Source organism: Pseudophryne corroboree, chromosome 6 (genome assembly GCF_028390025.1).
Source record: "Pseudophryne corroboree isolate aPseCor3 chromosome 6, aPseCor3.hap2, whole genome shotgun sequence".
In the NCBI taxonomy this organism is placed as follows: domain Eukaryota; kingdom Metazoa; phylum Chordata; class Amphibia; order Anura; family Myobatrachidae; genus Pseudophryne; species Pseudophryne corroboree.
The window spans coordinates 373291158-373308908 of NC_086449.1; the positions used below are offsets into that span (position 1 = coordinate 373291158).

Below are 17751 nucleotides of genomic sequence, written 5' to 3' on the forward strand. Positions count from 1 at the left end.
CTCATGTGTTATCGACGTGTACAGACTGCACACGTCCAGACAACAGAGGAGGGTATGCGTCGGGACCTCCCCATATTGCTGTAATTTAAACAGAAATGAAGTGGTGTCCTTGAGAAAAGTCCTCTGAGAGGTCAACAAAGGTTGTAATATACTATCAAGGAGCTGGGCCACTGGTTGGTAGAGAGAGTCTCTTGTGGAGATGATGGGTCTCCCTGGTGGACGCGTTTCATGCTTGTGAAGCTTAGGTAGCGTGTATAGGATTGGAGTTTTTGGGTTGCTCACACACAGAATCTTGGAAACTTTCTCAGGTATCAGATTCTTATCCGTTGCCTGTTTAAGAATGCCAAAAAGTTCCTTCTGGTATTCCAACACAGGGTTTGTTCTTAACTTCTTATAGACCCCCACCTCGGACAATTGGGATCTAATTTCATCACGGTAATATTCAAGATCAAGTATGACAATGGCACCGCCTTTATCTGCGGGCCTGAATACAATGTCCTGATATGTAGAAAGTTAATCCAGAGCCTCCCGTTCACTGCGCGATAAGTTAAATTTAATTCTGGCTCGTGCTGCCAAAAACCTCGTTACCGAATCATCCATGAGTCGACTAAAAGTCTTAATCGAGGAATTGTGTGAAGTAGGGTCAAAGCGTGATCTGGAAACTTTACTGAGAAATGGGTCGAATATCGATGGTTTATTAACTGTCACAGAGTTCTGGAAATACTCTTTTAAACGTAATTTACGTGTGAATTGATGTAAATCACGTGACCAGTTGAAGGGATCATGGCCGTTGGTTGGCACAAAGCTGAGGCCTTTATTCAATACCTGCATCTCTATAGCTGATAAAGATCTTTTAGACAGATTGAAGATTAGGTGTTCTTCTTGAGCGTCACACTTCTTACGCCTTTTGTTCTGGCCACCCCTGCGGCTGGGAGGCTTGCTGTACCTATGGCTCCATCTCGGCCACACCGATCTAAAGGGGCCGTACATGGATGACTATTATCCTCTGATTCAGAGAAAATTAATTCACTATCGCTACTGGAGCCGCCGCCCTTATCACCCCTCTTTCTGGGGTTTTGCCAAGGTCTTCTTCTGGTTGATGGTCTTGATTTACCACTGGGTTCCGTGCCAATGAGCCAGCAGTAGACTTTGTTTTCCTCATAGTCTCGATCAACCAGTGATTTCTTATTGCGTTTAAATTTCAACAGATCCCGCCTTAATGCTCTGGCATCTCCCATCAAATTTACATACAAATGTAGCAATCTTGAAATCGATTACTTGGATGTTAAGATTAGTCTCAAGAATGGTATACTTCATACAGAGATTTACTCCAAGCCCACAGACAGGAATACGCTCTTATAAGCCTCAAGTCATCATCCAGAGCCCTTAAAGAGGGGGCTACCAGCATCACAAATTATGCGGGTGGCGCGTATTACTAGCGATAGTACTAGAGTACCAGAATTACTTGACAACATGATTGCTAAGTTTGTGTGTTGGGGTTATGACAGGCATTTCTTAGAGGAGCAAAAACAGCGCGTCCTCCAAATGTCCAGATCGGAACTATTACATTCTGGACACAATAAGAATCAGAACATTCTGCCTTGGGCTTGTGACCAGAGGCGTCACCAGGTGTGGTGACACCCGGTGCGCACCCCTGATGTACTGCCGCGATCGCGGCAAAAAAGGGGGCATGGCCTTACAGCTAGGGGGCGTGGCTTCGCGGGGATACCGGGATCGTCACTCTGGGGGCGTGCCCAGCATCTCCGGAGATGCTGGGCTTCCCCCAGAGACGGTCTCAGTGTGCTGTCGGCTCCTCTGCTATGACAGGAGCTGGGTGCTGTAACGGAATTTCACACTGCAGCACCTGGCTCCTGTCACTGCGGAGGAGCTGACATTTGGTGTCACCCCCTCCAGGTGTCACACCCGGGTGCGGGCCGCACCCCCCGCACCCGCCTTGTGACGCCACTGCTTGTGACTATACAACGGCTAGTCCGATAGTCCGTAGAGCCTCAAAGGCTCTTTGGCCTATAGTTGCGTCTGACCCCGATTTACCAGTGTTTAAGGAAACCAGGCCTATAGTAGCATTTAGGCGTGGCAGTAATTTGAGAGGTGAAATCCGACATCACAGGAATGGGAGGTACCGCTATTCCGAATGTACATTACAAAGCACCGGGGTGTTATAGATGCCCTAAATGTGCCACATGTAAATATATGGTGCTATGTAAGGATTTCAAACATCCACATATCGATAAACGATACACCATTAGACATGTGATCACGTGTAGTACTTAGTTTGTTGTTTACGTTGTGGTTTGTCCGTGTGGATTGTTCTACGTCGGCCAAACCACACGTAAATTGAGTGAAAGGATGGCAGCGCATAGATCTGCCATCAAGTTGACTCTGGAAGGCAAATCTATTGACCAACCGGTGCCCCGCCACTTTAAGTTGGCAAACCATACGTTAGAGGACCTTCAGTACTTTGGGATAGATCATGTGCCCTTGACCCTCAGAGGAGGTGATAGAGCTAAGGCACTTTTGGAGAGGGAATCCAGGTGGATAATGAGGCTCAATACACTTGCACCTGGGGGCCTCAATGATAAGATTAATTGGAATGCGTTATAATACTTGTCTGTAGTTATACCGTATCAGATAGTTAAATAGATTATTATTGCTATGTAGCTCAAGGCAATTTAGCTTTTATAGACTTTATTTAGATATGTGATAATATTTGCACATGTATGGGTCGACACACCTTCTGGCGAGGTGGTTATTCCATACACAGACACTCCTTTGCAACCCATATTCCCTGTTGCTGCATTTATGTATGGGGTTTTGTACTTTTGTATTCATGTTTTGTTGTTTGTTTTATGTTTTTTAATGTCTTTCTATTGGTATTTCACAGGGTCTAGTCTGCCCCGGTCAGCTGGTACAGAGGACTCCTCCTGACGGCCTCTATTCCAACCCCCTGTATTTCCGGGCTGTGGAGTCAGTGACACGCACACTGTGCGTGACTATGATAACCGCAGCGTCAGAGGAAGGGGGGAAGTGAGCGGTGATTGCCGGAGGTGAGGACCCGGTGTGCGGCGGCGGGGACGGCGCTGACCTTGTCGGATATTTAAATGTCTGTATGTATTTGCACATGTTGTTTGTATTTGGTACTGAGGACGGGGCGTGAGCCCCGAAACGTCTACCTTGCAATACACTTTCTATATTTGAAATCAGCTTCCAGTGCCATCATTTGTGGATGGATATGTGCTTTTGTATTCAGGCACGGAGCACAGTTGTCTCATTGGACTAGAGTGCCAGCTGCTATGGATTGTATATATATATCTATATATATCTATATATATATATATATATATATCTATATATATATATATATATATATATATATATATATATATCTATCTATCTATGAAGAAGTCCAGACCTTGAGGGACGAAACGGCTGCTGAACTCCTCTATTGGACAGATAAGCGATTGAACTTTTAAATCCTGTACGCATGTTCTCAGGCTATTTTATATCCATTGGGACAGATTGCTGCTGTACTCCCTTTTAGATGGACAGATAAGCTTTACATTTTTTTTAGCTTGTACGTGTGTTGTCTAGCCATTGTATGTCTTAGTATATTAAATTGGTATCATGTTTTATTCTTAAATGTCTGGGCTACTAAATATGTTTGATTGGGAATAAGCATGTGCCCTAATTTATCGCCCTCTAGTGCAAATTACATTATTTTAATCTGAGAACGGTACACACTATGGCCCTCATTCCGAGTTGTTCGCTTGCTAGCTGTTTTTAGCAGCATTGCACACGCTAGACCGCCGCCCTCTGGGAGTGTATCTTAGCTTAGCAGAATAGCAAACGAAAGATTAGCAGAACCGCTACTTAATAATTCCTAGCAGTTTCTGAGTAGCTCCGGACCTACTCACAGATTGCGATCAGCTCAGTCCGTTTAGTTCCTGGTTTGACATCACAAACATGCCCTGCATTCGACCAGCCACTCCCCCGTTTCTCCAGACACTCCCGTGTTTTTTCCTGACACGCCTGCGTTTTTTTGCAAACGCAGGGAAAACGCTGAGTTGTCGCCCAGAAACGCTGCTTTCCTGTCAATCATTTACAGAACACCAGTGCGACTGAAAAGCTCCGCAGAAGCCACAGCAAAACTGCTAAGTTTTGTGTTAAATAACTTAGCGCATGCGCCCTGCGTGCCTTGCGCATGCGCAATTTGCAACAAATCGCAGCATAGCGAAAATCGGCAACGAGCGAACAACTCGGAATGACCCCCTATGTTTTGTGTTTTTCTCTTTACATGTAAATCCTAAATGATGAACACTCGTTGGATGTTCTTGTAAACCAGATAAGTGTTCTTGGTTATAATCATACCCACCTGGTTATTTCCTTTATATTTTGTTATTACACTCACAAGCGCTTATTTTCTTCATTACCTATCTTCGTCTATGTGTATGTCATACACAAATTTTGTATTATGAGCTGCTACTCTTAAAAGGGTTAAGGAGTGCTATTTACTAAAGCGCCTAGGTCTCTGCTATTCTATAAATATATATATAAAAGATACACACGTGAAAATGAATTTAAGAGTGCAAAACGTCAGATAGGAGTGGTAAATGTATAAACCTGTAACAAAAAAATAGTGCATGTTTGCAGCACTGGCAAAAAAAGTAAATGGATTGTGAATACAATTATCCTTATGCAGAGTGCACTGCAGCTTTGACAAGAAAAATTGCAGTGTAATATACACTGGTAGTTAAAAAAGCAACATGGGTGTTACCTGCAAGCCACTTTCCTTCAGCCTGTGAATCTCCTCTCTGCACAGCCTCAGCTCCTCCTGCAACTTCTCCTGCTCCTCGTGACTGATTTGATGACGTTGCTGCAGCTCCTCAATCTCAGAGAGTAACCCAGCACACTGCAAAGGTGGGGAATACATTTAGAAGAATTGTAAATTCTAGACAGTGCAGTCGCAGTGACCATTCGTGATACCTGAAAGCTATTATTATAATTTTAAAATGGGATGACTACTGCTCTCCACTTTATAAGTCCCTGCCCCCACCCACCCCATATCTTACGATGTTCCGTCTTGCATATGGAATGCTGGGTAATAACTAGAGATGAGCGCCGGAAATTTTTCGGGTTTTGTGTTTTGGTTTTGGGTTCGGTTCCGCGGCCGTGTTTTGGGTTCGACCGCGTTTTGGCAAAACCTCACCGAATTTTTTTTGTCGGATTCGGGTGTGTTTTGGATTCGGGTGTTTTTTTCAAAAAACCCTAAAAAACAGCTTAAATCATAGAATTTGGGGGTCATTTTGATCCCAAAGTATTATTAACCTCAAAAACCATAATTTCCACTCATTTTCAGTCTATTCTGAATACCTCACACCTCACAATATTATTTTTAGTCCTAAAATTTGCACCGAGGTCGCTGTGTGAGTAAGATAAGCGACCCTAGTGGCCGACACAAACACCGGGCCCATCTAGGAGTGGCACTGCAGTGTCACGCAGGATGTCCCTTCCAAAAAACCCTCCCCAAACAGCACATGACGCAAAGAAAAAAAGAGGCGCAATGAGGTAGCTGTGTGAGTAAGATAAGCGACCCTAGTGGCCGACACAAACACCGGGCCCATCTAGGAGTGGCACTGCAGTGTCACGCAGGATGTCCCTTCCAAAAAACCCTCCCCAAACAGCACATGACGCAAAGAAAAAAAGAGGCGCAATGAGGTAGCTGACTGTGTGAGTAAGATAAGCGACCCTAGTGGCCGACACAAACACCGGGCCCATCTAGGAGTGGCACTGCAGTGTCACGCAGGATGTCCCTTCCAAAAAACCCTCCCCAAACAGCACATGACGCAAAGAAAAAAAGAGGCGCAATGAGGTAGCTGACTGTGTGAGTAAGATAAGCGACCCTAGTGGCCGACACAAACACCGGGCCCATCTAGGAGTGGCACTGCAGTGTCACGCAGGATGGCCATTCCAAAAAACCCTCCCCAAACAGCACATGACGCAAAGAAAAATAAAAGAAAAAAGAGGTGCAAGATGGAATTGTCCTTGGGCCCTCCCACCCACCCTTATGTTGTATAAACAGGACATGCACACTTTAACCAACCCATCATTTCAGTGACAGGGTCTGCCACACGACTGTGACTGATATGACGGGTTGGTTTGGACCCCCACCAAAAAAGAAGCAATTAATCTCTCCTTGCACAAACTGGCTCTACAGAGGCAAGATGTCTACCTCATCATCATCCTCCGATATATCACCGTGTACATCCCCCTCCTCACAGATTATCAATTCGTCCCCACTGGAATCCACCATCTCAGCTCCCTGTGTACTTTGTGGAGGCAATTGCTGCTGGTCAATGTCTCCGCGGAGGAATTGATTATAATTCATTTTAATGAACATCATCTTCTCCACATTTTCTGGATGTAACCTCGTACGCCGATTGCTGACAAGGTGAGCGGCGGCACTAAACACTCTTTCGGAGTACACACTTGTGGGAGGGCAACTTAGGTAGAATAAAGCCAGTTTGTGCAAGGGCCTCCAAATTGCCTCTTTTTCCTGCCAGTATAAGTACGGACTGTGTGACGTGCCTACTTGGATGCGGTCACTCATATAATCCTCCACCATTCTTTCAATGTTGAGAGAATCATATGCAGTGACAGTAGACGACATGTCCGTAATCGTTGTCAGGTCCTTCAGTCCGGACCAGATGTCAGCATCAGCAGTCGCTCCAGACTGCCCTGCATCACCGCCAGCGGGTGGGCTCGGAATTCTGAGCCTTTTCCTCGCACCCCCAGTTGCGGGAGAATGTGAAGGAGGAGATGTTGACAGGTCGCGTTCCGCTTGACTTGACAATTTTGTCACCAGCAGGTCTTTCAACCCCAGCAGACTTGTGTCTGCCGGAAAGAGAGATCCAAGGTAGGCTTTAAATCTAGGATCGAGCACGGTGGCCAAAATGTAGTGCTCTGATTTCAACAGATTGACCACCCGTGAATCCTTGTTAAGCGAATTAAGGGCTCCATCCACAAGTCCCACATGCCTAGCGGAATCGCTCCGTGTTAGCTCCTCCTTCAATGTCTCCAGCTTCTTCTGCAAAAGCCTGATGAGGGGAATGACCTGACTCAGGCTGGCAGTGTCTGAACTGACTTCACGTGTGGCAAGTTCAAAGGGCATCAGAACCTTGCACAACGTTGAAATCATTCTCCACTGCGCTTGAGACAGGTGCATTCCACCTCCTATATCGTGCTCAATTGTATAGGCTTGAATGGCCTTTTGCTGCTCCTCCAACCTCTGAAGCATATAGAGGGTTGAATTCCACCTCGTTACCACTTCTTGCTTCAGATGATGGCAGGGCAGGTTCAGTAGTTTTTGGTGGTGCTCCAGTCTTCTGTACGTGGTGCCTGTACGCCGAAAGTGTCCCGCAATTCTTCTGGCCACCGACAGCATCTCTTGCACGCCCCTGTCGTTTTTTTAAAAATTCTGCACCACCAAATTCAAGGTATGTGCAAAACATGGGACGTGCTGGAATTTGCCCATATTTAATGCACACACAATATTGCTGGCGTTGTCCGATGCCACAAATCCACAGGAGAGTCCAATTGGGGTAAGCCATTCCGCGATGATCTTCCTCAGTTGCCGTAAGAGGTTTTCAGCTGTGTGCGTATTCTGGAAACCGGTGATACAAAGCGTAGCCTGCCTAGGAAAGAGTTGGCGTTTGCGAGATGCTGCTACTGGTGCCGCCGCTGCTGTTCTTGCGGCGGGAGTCCATACATCTACCCAGTGGGCTGTCACAGTCATATAGTCCTGACCCTGCCCTGCTCCACTTGTCCACATGTCCGTGGTTAAGTGGACATTGGGTACAGCTGCATTTTTTAGGACACTGGTGACTCTTTTTCTGAGGTCTGTGTACATTTTCGGTATCGCCTGCCTAGAGAAATGGAACCTAGATGGTATTTGGTACCGGGGACACAGTACCTCCAACAAGTCTCTAGTTGGCTCTGCAGTAATGATGGATACCGGAACCACGTTTCTCACCACCCAGGATGCCAAGGCCTCAGTTATCCGCTTTGCAGTAGGATGACTGCTGTGATATTTCATCTTCCTCGCAAAGGACTGTTGGACAGTCAATTGCTTGGTGGAAGTAGTACAAGTGGTCTTATGAGTACGACTTCCCCTCTGGGATGACCATCGACTCCCAGCAGCAACAACAGCAGCGCCAGCAGCAGTAGGCGTTACACGCAAGGATGCATCGGAGGAATCCCAGGCAGGAGAGGAATCGTCAGAATTGCCAGTGACATGGCCTGCAGGACTATTGGCATTCCTGGGGAAGGAGGAAATTGACACTGAGGGAGTTGGTGGGGTGGTTTGCGTGAGCTTGGTTACAAGAGGAAGGGATTTACTGGTCAGTGGACTGCTTCCGCTGTCGCCCAAAGTTTTTGAACTTGTCACTGACTTATTATGAATGCGCTGCAGGTGACGTATAAGGGAGGATGTTCCGAGGTGGTTAACGTCCTTACCCCTACTTATTACAGCTTGACAAAGGCAACACACGGCTTGACACCTGTTGTCCGCATTTCTGTTGAAATACTTCCACACCGAAGAGCTGATTTTTTTGGTATTTTCACCAGGCATGTCAACGGCCATATTCCTCCCACGGACAACAGGTGTCTCCCCGGGTGCCTGACTTAAACAAACCACCTCACCATCAGAATCCTCCTGGTCAATTTCCTCCCCAGCGCCAGCAACACCCATATCCTCCTCATCCTGGTGTACTTCAACACTGACATCTTCAATCTGACTATCAGGAACTGGACTGCGGGTGCTCCTTCCAGCACTTGCAGGGGGCGTGCAAATGGTGGAAGGCGCATGCTCTTCACGTCCAGTGTTGGGAAGGTCAGGCATCGCAACCGACACAATTGGACTCTCCTTGTGGATTTGGGATTTCGAAGAACGCACAGTTCTTTGCGGTGCTACTGCTTTTGCCAGCTTGAGTCTTTTCATTTTTCTAGCGAGAGGCTGAGTGCTTCCATCCTCATGTGAAGCTGAACCACTAGCCATGAACATAGGCCAGGGCCTCAGCCGTTCCTTGCCACTCCGTGTGGTAAATGGCATATTGGCAAGTTTACGCTTCTCCTCCGACAATTTTATTTTAGGTTTTGGAGTCCTTTTTTTACTGATATTTGGTGTTTTGGATTTGACATGCTCTGTACTATGACATTGGGCATCGGCCTTGGCAGACGACGTTGCTGGCATTTCATCGTCTCGGCCATGACTAGTGGCAGCAGCTTCAGCACGAGGTGGAAGTGGATCTTGATCTTTCCCTAATTTTGGAACCTCAACATTTTTGTTCTCCATATTTTAATAGGCACAACTAAAAGGCACCTCAGGTAAACAATGGAGATGGATGGATACTAGTATACAATTATGGATGGACTGCCGAGTGCCGACACAGAGGTAGCTACAGCCGTGGACTACCGTACTGTACTGTGTCTGCTGCTAATATAGACTGGTTGATAAAGAGATGTAGTATGTATGTATAAAGAAGAAAGAAAAAAAAACCACGGGTAGGTGGTATACAATTATGGACGGACTGCCGAGTGCCGACACAGAGGTAGCTACAGCCGTGGACTACCGTACTGTACTGTGTCTGCTGCTAATATAGACTGGATGATAATGAGATGTAGTATGTATAAAGAAGAAAAAAAAAACCACGGGTAGTTGGTATACAATTATGGATGGACTGCCGAGTGCCGACACAGAGGTAGCTACAGCCGTGGACTACCGTACTGTACTGTGTCTGCTGCTAATATAGACTGGTTGATAATGAGATGTAGTATGTATGTATAAAGAAGAAAGAAAAAAAAACCACGGGTAGGTGGTATACAATTATGGACGGACTGCCGAGTGCCGACACAGAGGTAGCTACAGCCGTGGACTACCGTACTGTACTGTGTCTGCTGCTAATATAGACTGGTTGATAATGAGATGTAGTATGTATAAAGAAGAAAGAAAAAAAAACCACGGGTAGGTGGTATACAATTATGGATGGACTGCCGAGTGCCGACACAGAGGTAGCTACAGCCGTGGACTACCGTACTGTACTGTGTCTGCTGCTAATATAGACTGGATGATAATGAGATGTAGTATGTATAAAGAAGAAAAAAAAAACCACGGGTAGGTGGTATACAATTATGGATGGACTGCCGAGTGCCGACACAGAGGTAGCTACAGCCGTGGACTACCGTACTGTACTGTGTCTGCTGCTAATATAGACTGGATGATAATGAGATGTAGTATGTATAAAGAAGAAAGAAAAAAAAACCACGGGTAGGTGGTATACAATTATGGACGGACTGCCGAGTGCCGACACAGAGGTAGCTACAGCCGTGGACTACCGTACTGTACTGTGTCTGCTGCTAATATAGACTGGATGATAATGAGATGTAGTATGTATAAAGAAGAAAGAAAAAAAAACCACGGGTAGGTGGTATACAATTATGGATGGACTGCCGAGTGCCGACACAGAGGTAGCTACAGCCGTGGACTACCGTACTGTACTGTGTCTGCTGCTAATATAGACTGGATGATAATGAGATGTAGTATGTATAAAGAAGAAAAAAAAAACACGGGTAGGTGGTATACAATTATGGATGGACTGCCGAGTGCCGACACAGAGGTAGCTACAGCCGTGGACTACCGTACTGTACTGTGTCTGCTGCTAATATAGACTGGATGATAATGAGATGTAGTATGTATAAAGAAGAAAGAAAAAAAAACCACGGGTAGGTGGTATACAATTATGGACGGACTGCCGAGTGCCGACACAGAGGTAGCTACAGCCGTGGACTACCGTACTGTACTGTGTCTGCTGCTAATATAGACTGGTTGATAATGAGATGTAGTATGTATAAAGAAGAAAGAAAAAAAAACCACGGGTAGGTGGTATACAATTATGGATGGACTGCCGAGTGCCGACACAGAGGTAGCTACAGCCGTGGACTACCGTACTGTACTGTGTCTGCTGCTAATATAGACTGGATGATAATGAGATGTAGTATGTATAAAGAAGAAAAAAAAACCACGGGTAGGTGGTATACAATTATGGATGGACTGCCGAGTGCCGACACAGAGGTAGCTACAGCCGTGGACTACTGTACTGTACTGTGTCTGCTGCTAATATAGACTGGATGATAATGAGATGTAGTATGTATAAAGAAGAAAGAAAAAAAAAACCACGGGTAGGTGGTATACAATTATGGATGGACTGCCGAGTGCCGACACAGAGGTAGCTACAGCCGTGAACTACCGTACTGTGTCTGCTGCGACTGGATGATAAATAATGATATAAAAAATATATATATATCACTACTGCAGCCGGACAGGTATATATTATATAATGACGGACCTGCTGGACACTGTCTGTCAGCAGAATGAGTTTTTTATAGAATAAAAAAACACCACACAAGTCACACGACGAGTGTTTAACTTTTTCAGGCAATCACAATATAGTATACTATACTGGTGGTCAGTGTGGTCAGGTCACTGGTCAGTCACACTGGCAGTGGCACTCCTGCAGCAAAAGTGTGCACTGTTTAATTTTAATAATATGTACTCCTGGCTCCTGCTATAACCTATAACTGCTCCCCAGTCTCCCCCACAATTAAGCTGTGTGAGCACAGTCAGATATTATACATAGATGATGCAGCACACTGGGCTGAGCACAGATATGGTATGTGACTGAGTCACTGTGTATCGTTTTTTTCAGGCAGAGAACGGATTATATTAAATAAAACTGCACTGGTGGTCACTGGTCAGTGGTCAGTCACTAGTAAACTCTGCACTCTCTAGTACTCCTAAGCTCCAGTAAATCAAGTGTCTCTGTCTCAATCTCACTCTCTCTCTTCTAATCTAAATGGAGAGGACGCCAGCCACGTCCTCTCCCTATCAATCTCAATGCACGTGTGAAAATGGCGGCGACGCGCGGCTCCTTATATAGAATCCGAGTCTCGCGATAGAATCCGAGCCTCGCGAGAATCCGACAGCGTCATGATGACGTTCGGGCGCGCTCGGGTTAACCGAGCAAGGCGGGAAGATCCGAGTCACTCGGATCCGTGTAAAAAAAGCTGAAGTTCGGGCGGGTTCGGATTCCGAGGAACCGAACCCGCTCATCTCTAGTAATAACACATATAACACTGCTCACCTCACTCTGTGCTCTCTGAATTTTCTCTTCTGCACTCTGTAGCTGTTGGTGCAGTTTTTGCCTATCCTCATCACGGTTCCTCTTCTGTGTCTCAGGTTCTGTCATACTTTCACTCTCTATAATTCCACTCATTACAATGGCATTTTCAGGATCATACTGTGGAATTGTGTTCTCCGTCAGGCTTTCATTCTCTTCTGTTTGCTCTGGCTGTGCCTCAGACACTCCATCCTCATGATCTGTGTCCACTTCTCTACAAGACAAACCAGTGATTAATCACATTACAGGGGCTTTCTAACATGTTCCTGCAGGTACTAATCAGTAACATTTAATGAATGTCATGTCTATAATATAAATGTAACAAAAAGGAATTAATAATGTTCTTTTTGCTTTCATTATGACCTCATGCAACCACTGCACGCCAAGCAAGGTGTAATGCCTGTCTTGGCAGTTGCCACACTTGCTATTTATACTGTACATTTCTCTGCTACATAATGGTAATGTTTCTACAGTTTATTTCTATAAAATATGGTGTCTGCACTTGGACTAAGATTACATTATAAGGTTATTTCGTTTAGTTAACCACACAAAGGGAAAGTTAGAAGTCACTCTTTAATCACTTAGCGGACAATTCGTCGGGGTTCTTTATGAGTGAATTAGGTGAAGAACATGTTGTTATCCGTATCCAAAATTATTTTAGTAAAAAAAAAAAAAAAAAAAAGGAAAACTTTTTTTTGATATTTGTAAAAAAAAATAAAATATATATATATATATATATATATATATATATATTATAAAACATCGGAACATCAGTCAACACCATGGACACATCGAAAACATCACGTACATTGCGACTTTAGTTTTAACAGCCCGAACAACCGCCAGGTACACATAGGGAGGAAGAAAGGGGTGGGGTTAACTTACATTACCCCAGTGGCTGCTATTGTCTACATCCGCTGGTTGTCGAGTCCTGCCATGCTGACCGATCAGCAATGATTGGCAGCAGAGTAAACACTGGGGGACAGTGCGGGGAGGCAGGGGGACATTCCGGTCCCTCTGAGAGCATCAGCAGAGGGAAGTTTCTCTTCCCTGCGACTGCAAACACTGTGTATCTGACTGGTCACATCCTATGTGACCAGTTCAGATAAAGCACTTGCTGATGTGGTCATATCTGATGTGACCATGCCAGGCAAGTGGTTAAAATTGAGGCAGAGTATTACAGTTTTACCAAGCGGTTTTCCTTGGCTCCACCATTGCTGTCGTACAGTACAATGGAAGCCGACGCTACTAGCGCAACCAAGGGGTGTATGACTGAATGCACCAATACAAAGCAGCATGTATCGAACTTGCAGTTTCCTATTGGTCCTTTTGCTCATAACTATTTTTAGAAGCCATTTTAGAATGACAAAAAATTAGCAATCCCACAGCTGAACAGTAGCGATGCTTTCATTACGCTTTCAATTATTTTAGTCAGAAATAATAAAGTGTACTGTGGCATTGCAAAAGAGAAAAAAAGGGGCATGTCAGGTTTAGTAATTATGTTCTAATGTCAAGGACTTCTATGTTTAACCCTCTATTATGAAGAGAAGGTTATTGAAAATAATTAAGACTAGATTTTATTTTTGGCAGAATCAATAAATTAAAACAAGGTCACTGTTTAAATTAAAACTATGACAAAACAAAATAATTTATCTTGGCGGTACAGTCAGTTCTACAATCATTTGTACAATTCCCCAGTGGCTGCTATTGTCTGCACCCGCTGGTTGGGGAATGCCATTGCATTTAATAAGCAATGGCAGATCTCTATCTCAAATATTACCTACACTACCTAAAAACTTACAATTAGACAAGCCAAAGCTTCGAAGAACATTTTTGCCTGAAGTTGCTCTGTCAGGATCCATCCTAACCGAATCTGTCAAGGGTAGTCATATGTGACACAGGATCAGGCACCCCTGGCAGTCGCTGAAATAACTCTATGGAATAGGCTAGCCACTAGGTTGCTACCAGTGGCTGACTGGAACCGGACAGGAACTGAACTGGGAATATTGGATTGGACTTGAATTGACTGGATACTGGAACGGACTAGAACCAGCAATGGAGCTGGACTGGAACAAGATATAATTCTGGCTGGACTGGAACTGGTAGGCTTCAGAAGAGGCAAGTATAGTTAACTAGATCTGCTCTTGAAATTACTGTCAGCTGGCTGATAAATGTAGTTCTCACGGGTAGCAAAGGAAAGCAGGAATTGCACTCTATGTTGTTGACAGCTGGCTGGAACCAGTGATATAGTAGCTGAATATACTGTAGCTGAGCTTGGGAAGCAATATAACAGTCTCTGGACACTGGAAGATAGTGTCTGTGATACAGGATGTAGGTTCCGACAAAGACCTGTAACATGTCCGCACTGAATAATAAGCTTGTTCACTAAGGATCCAGTGGTTAATTGCACTCCAGGACTCAGGATCTCTGCGGCATACGAATGTAGAGTGTTATAACCCAGCTACTGATGGTAACATAGAGCACTTTAGAATCAACATGCAAAATGCTCAGGTGAAACTCACAGGTGGTGATTAGCAGTGGAGGTAACACAGCAAGCAGAGTAACAGACACAGGCACAAGCTGTAGTTTACTGCAGACTGGTAACCTGAATGTGCTAGAGCAGTGGTTCTCAAACTCGGTCCTCAGGACCCCACACAGTGCATGTTTTGCAGGTAACCCAGCAAGTGCACAGGTGTATTAATTACTCACTGACACATTTTAAAAGGTCCACAGGTGGAGCTAATTATTTCACTTGTGATTCTGTGAGGAGACCTGCAAAACATGTACTGTGTGGGGTCCTGAGGACCGAGTTTGAGAACCTGTGTGCTAGAGGATTCAGTAGTCCATGAAGTCAATGCAGAGTTGTGAGACATAAAAACAGGTAAATTGTAGTTTGATTAGCAGGACCTCAGTTAAAGGGAACTCAGGAGTTAGAAACAGAGAATCTACACAGGCAAGGATTCCAGCAATGAAGGAACAATGGAACAGAAGTCTTCTATAGACAGGAGCCAGAATAAGCACTATAGCTAACTGCAAGCTGGAGCTCACTAGACAGGATGTGACTTACTAGGAGTCAGAATGACTTATGCTATGGCACTGGACTCATGGTCAGAGAGCCCTTACATAGATGTTACGGGTCTTTCATTGGTTGCTAGTGTCAGCTGAGGACAAGAGTACTGTAACTGGAGAAATACAGTCAGCTGACATGTTCAAAGATGGAAACGTCCGTGCATCTGTTGTCAACATGGAAAACCTGACCTACACGACAGGTAGCAAAGGTAAAACTTATGTCAAATACTTGAACTTAATTATTGCAAGCAGGATCATAACATGCCCAAAGTAAACTCTGTAAACCCTTAATTCCTCCCAGCTCCAGTATTTGTATTCACTGTACATCCTGCCATACCTCCAAATTCTGTTCCTCTATAATTTACTTCATCACATGTACAGTACAAGCAAAATACACTTATTAACTGTGGTGGTAAATATGTAAACTCATTGAATGTCCATGTAAACTTCAGTAAATTGGGGGGTTACCATTATGGTATTTTTTTTTTTTTTTAAATTGTTTATTTAAAATTTTCAGGTTATAGACATTACAATAACTTCCCCCCACATGTGGGGTGATCCGTTACGTTTTAACAATATACTACTCAAAGCAGTGATATAACCTTAAGACAAAGGATATGCGGTTCCCATAATGTAAAACAGAAAAAGAAATTAAAAATGTTGTTGGTACGAGAAACAGTGATGGGTATACAGAGGTTATCCGATTGGGCGGGAACCGAAACTTAAACTCATAATTATAGCAAGAAAAAGAAAAAGATTAAAGAGAAAGAGCGAGAAGAAGAGACAGGTAAGACGGGAAGGGAGTAGAATGGGAGGGGGGGGGGGGGAGAAGAAACAGGGTTAGTGGGGCCGCTGATGCGCCCCCAGATTCCGCCAACTGCGCTCCTGGCGTTAGAACAGATTGAAGAGTACTACCTGAGGGACACGAAAAGGGCATGCTAAAGGTAAACCCAAATCTACTCGACCGATTAGAAGATTACAGAGATCATAGTAGGAGAGCCATCGAGCCCCCAGGGGATCGTGATCTACTTGCAGGTGTCTGAGAGTCGAACCATAATTCCCATATCAGGAGGTACTGGAAAGATCTATTATGAAGGTATGCAGTGATTTTTTCCATGCTTGCGAAGTACCATACTTTATTGATGACCTGTTGTATAGGGGGGGGGCTCCCTCTGTTTCCAGTGGAGAGCAATTGAGCACCGGGCTGCGTTTAGGATTTGTGTCAGTAGTTTACCGGAGTTTGGAGGTGCGTTAGCAATGGGGAGGCCTAGCAGAAAAGACCAAGGGTCTTTGTATATCTGGGTCTGGAGCACAACTCTCATCAGGTGTGCGACTGAGTCCCAAAATAGAGTGATTTTAGGGCATGTCCACCATATGTGGAGGAAAGAGCCATGTCCGCCGCATCCTCTCCAGCACATGGGCGATGAGGAGGGAAACATTTTGTGAAGTCTAGAGGGGACAAAATACCACCTATATAAGATTTTATATGCGTTTTCCTTTACTAGGGTTGAGATAGAGGACTTCGCGACCGCAGTGAAGACGTCCGACCAATCATAGTCAGTCGGCATCGGGCCTAAGTCCCGTTCCCACTGGAGTATAAAAGCCGGGGTCAACGTCTGGTCCCATGTCTGGAGAAGGGAATACAGTAGGGAGATGATTCCTCGGGCTAGCGGTTTGTGGTAGCAGTGGGACTCCAAAGTGGAGAGAGATTGGAACGGGGACGGATTCGATAAAGAAGAGACAAAATGTCTCACCTGGAGATAGATAAAAGGATTCGCATCCGGGAAGTCATATTTTGACATGATCTCCGGTAGAGGTGCACAGGTACCCTTGGACAGCACGTCTTGAACAAATCGGATGTTATGTTCCACCCATGGCCGCGAACGGGCCAGAGAATGACCCGGGGCGAAAGAAGGGTTGTCCCACAGGGGGTAAGCGCCGAGGGGGATGACCGCAAGCGAAAATGGCGCGTGCAATAGTCCCAAGTCTGGCAAGTGAATTCCAACACAGGGTGCAATTGTAAATGGGGAGATCTGGTTCTAGGAGGAGATAAGAGTAGAGACGACAAAGACGGAGTGTGGCTAAGCGCCGTTTCCAGCTGAAGCCAACGTAAAGACTGCGTAGGGGCGAACCAGGCCACCGCCTGGCTGAGGTGGGTAGCCAGATAGTAAAGACGGATATCTGGAAAACCTCTGCCCCCGTCCTGCACTGGTTTGCGTAGGGTAGAGAATCCTATCCTAGGGGTCTTGTTTCTCCATACAAAGCGGAGCAACCATGAGTGTATTTGTGCTAAAACCGAGTCCGGGACCTTCACTGGTAGTGTCTGAAACAAATAAAGGAGAAGAGGGATGATATTCATCTTCAGAGCAACAATACGGCCCAGCCAGGAAATGATCAATGATTGCCATTTATGGAGGTCGGCCTTAAGGTTTTT

At 45.1% G+C, this 17751-nt stretch overlaps 1 protein-coding gene across 5 annotated transcripts in view; it reads right to left on the reverse strand.

Annotated features, from left to right (window-relative positions):
• CCDC136 (coiled-coil domain containing 136) overlaps window positions 1-17751 on the reverse strand; it is a 118872-nt gene that overhangs the window by 45354 nt on the left and 55767 nt on the right. For all 5 annotated transcript variants that reach the window (XM_063926716.1, XM_063926718.1, XM_063926715.1 and 2 more), the window contains 2 exons: window positions 12213-12462; window positions 4793-4927 (listed from right to left, as the gene is read on the reverse strand). In XM_063926716.1, coding sequence (XP_063782786.1) covers window positions 4793-4927; window positions 12213-12462 — 385 coding nt within the window. The remainder of the gene's footprint in view (window positions 1-4792; window positions 4928-12212; window positions 12463-17751) is intronic.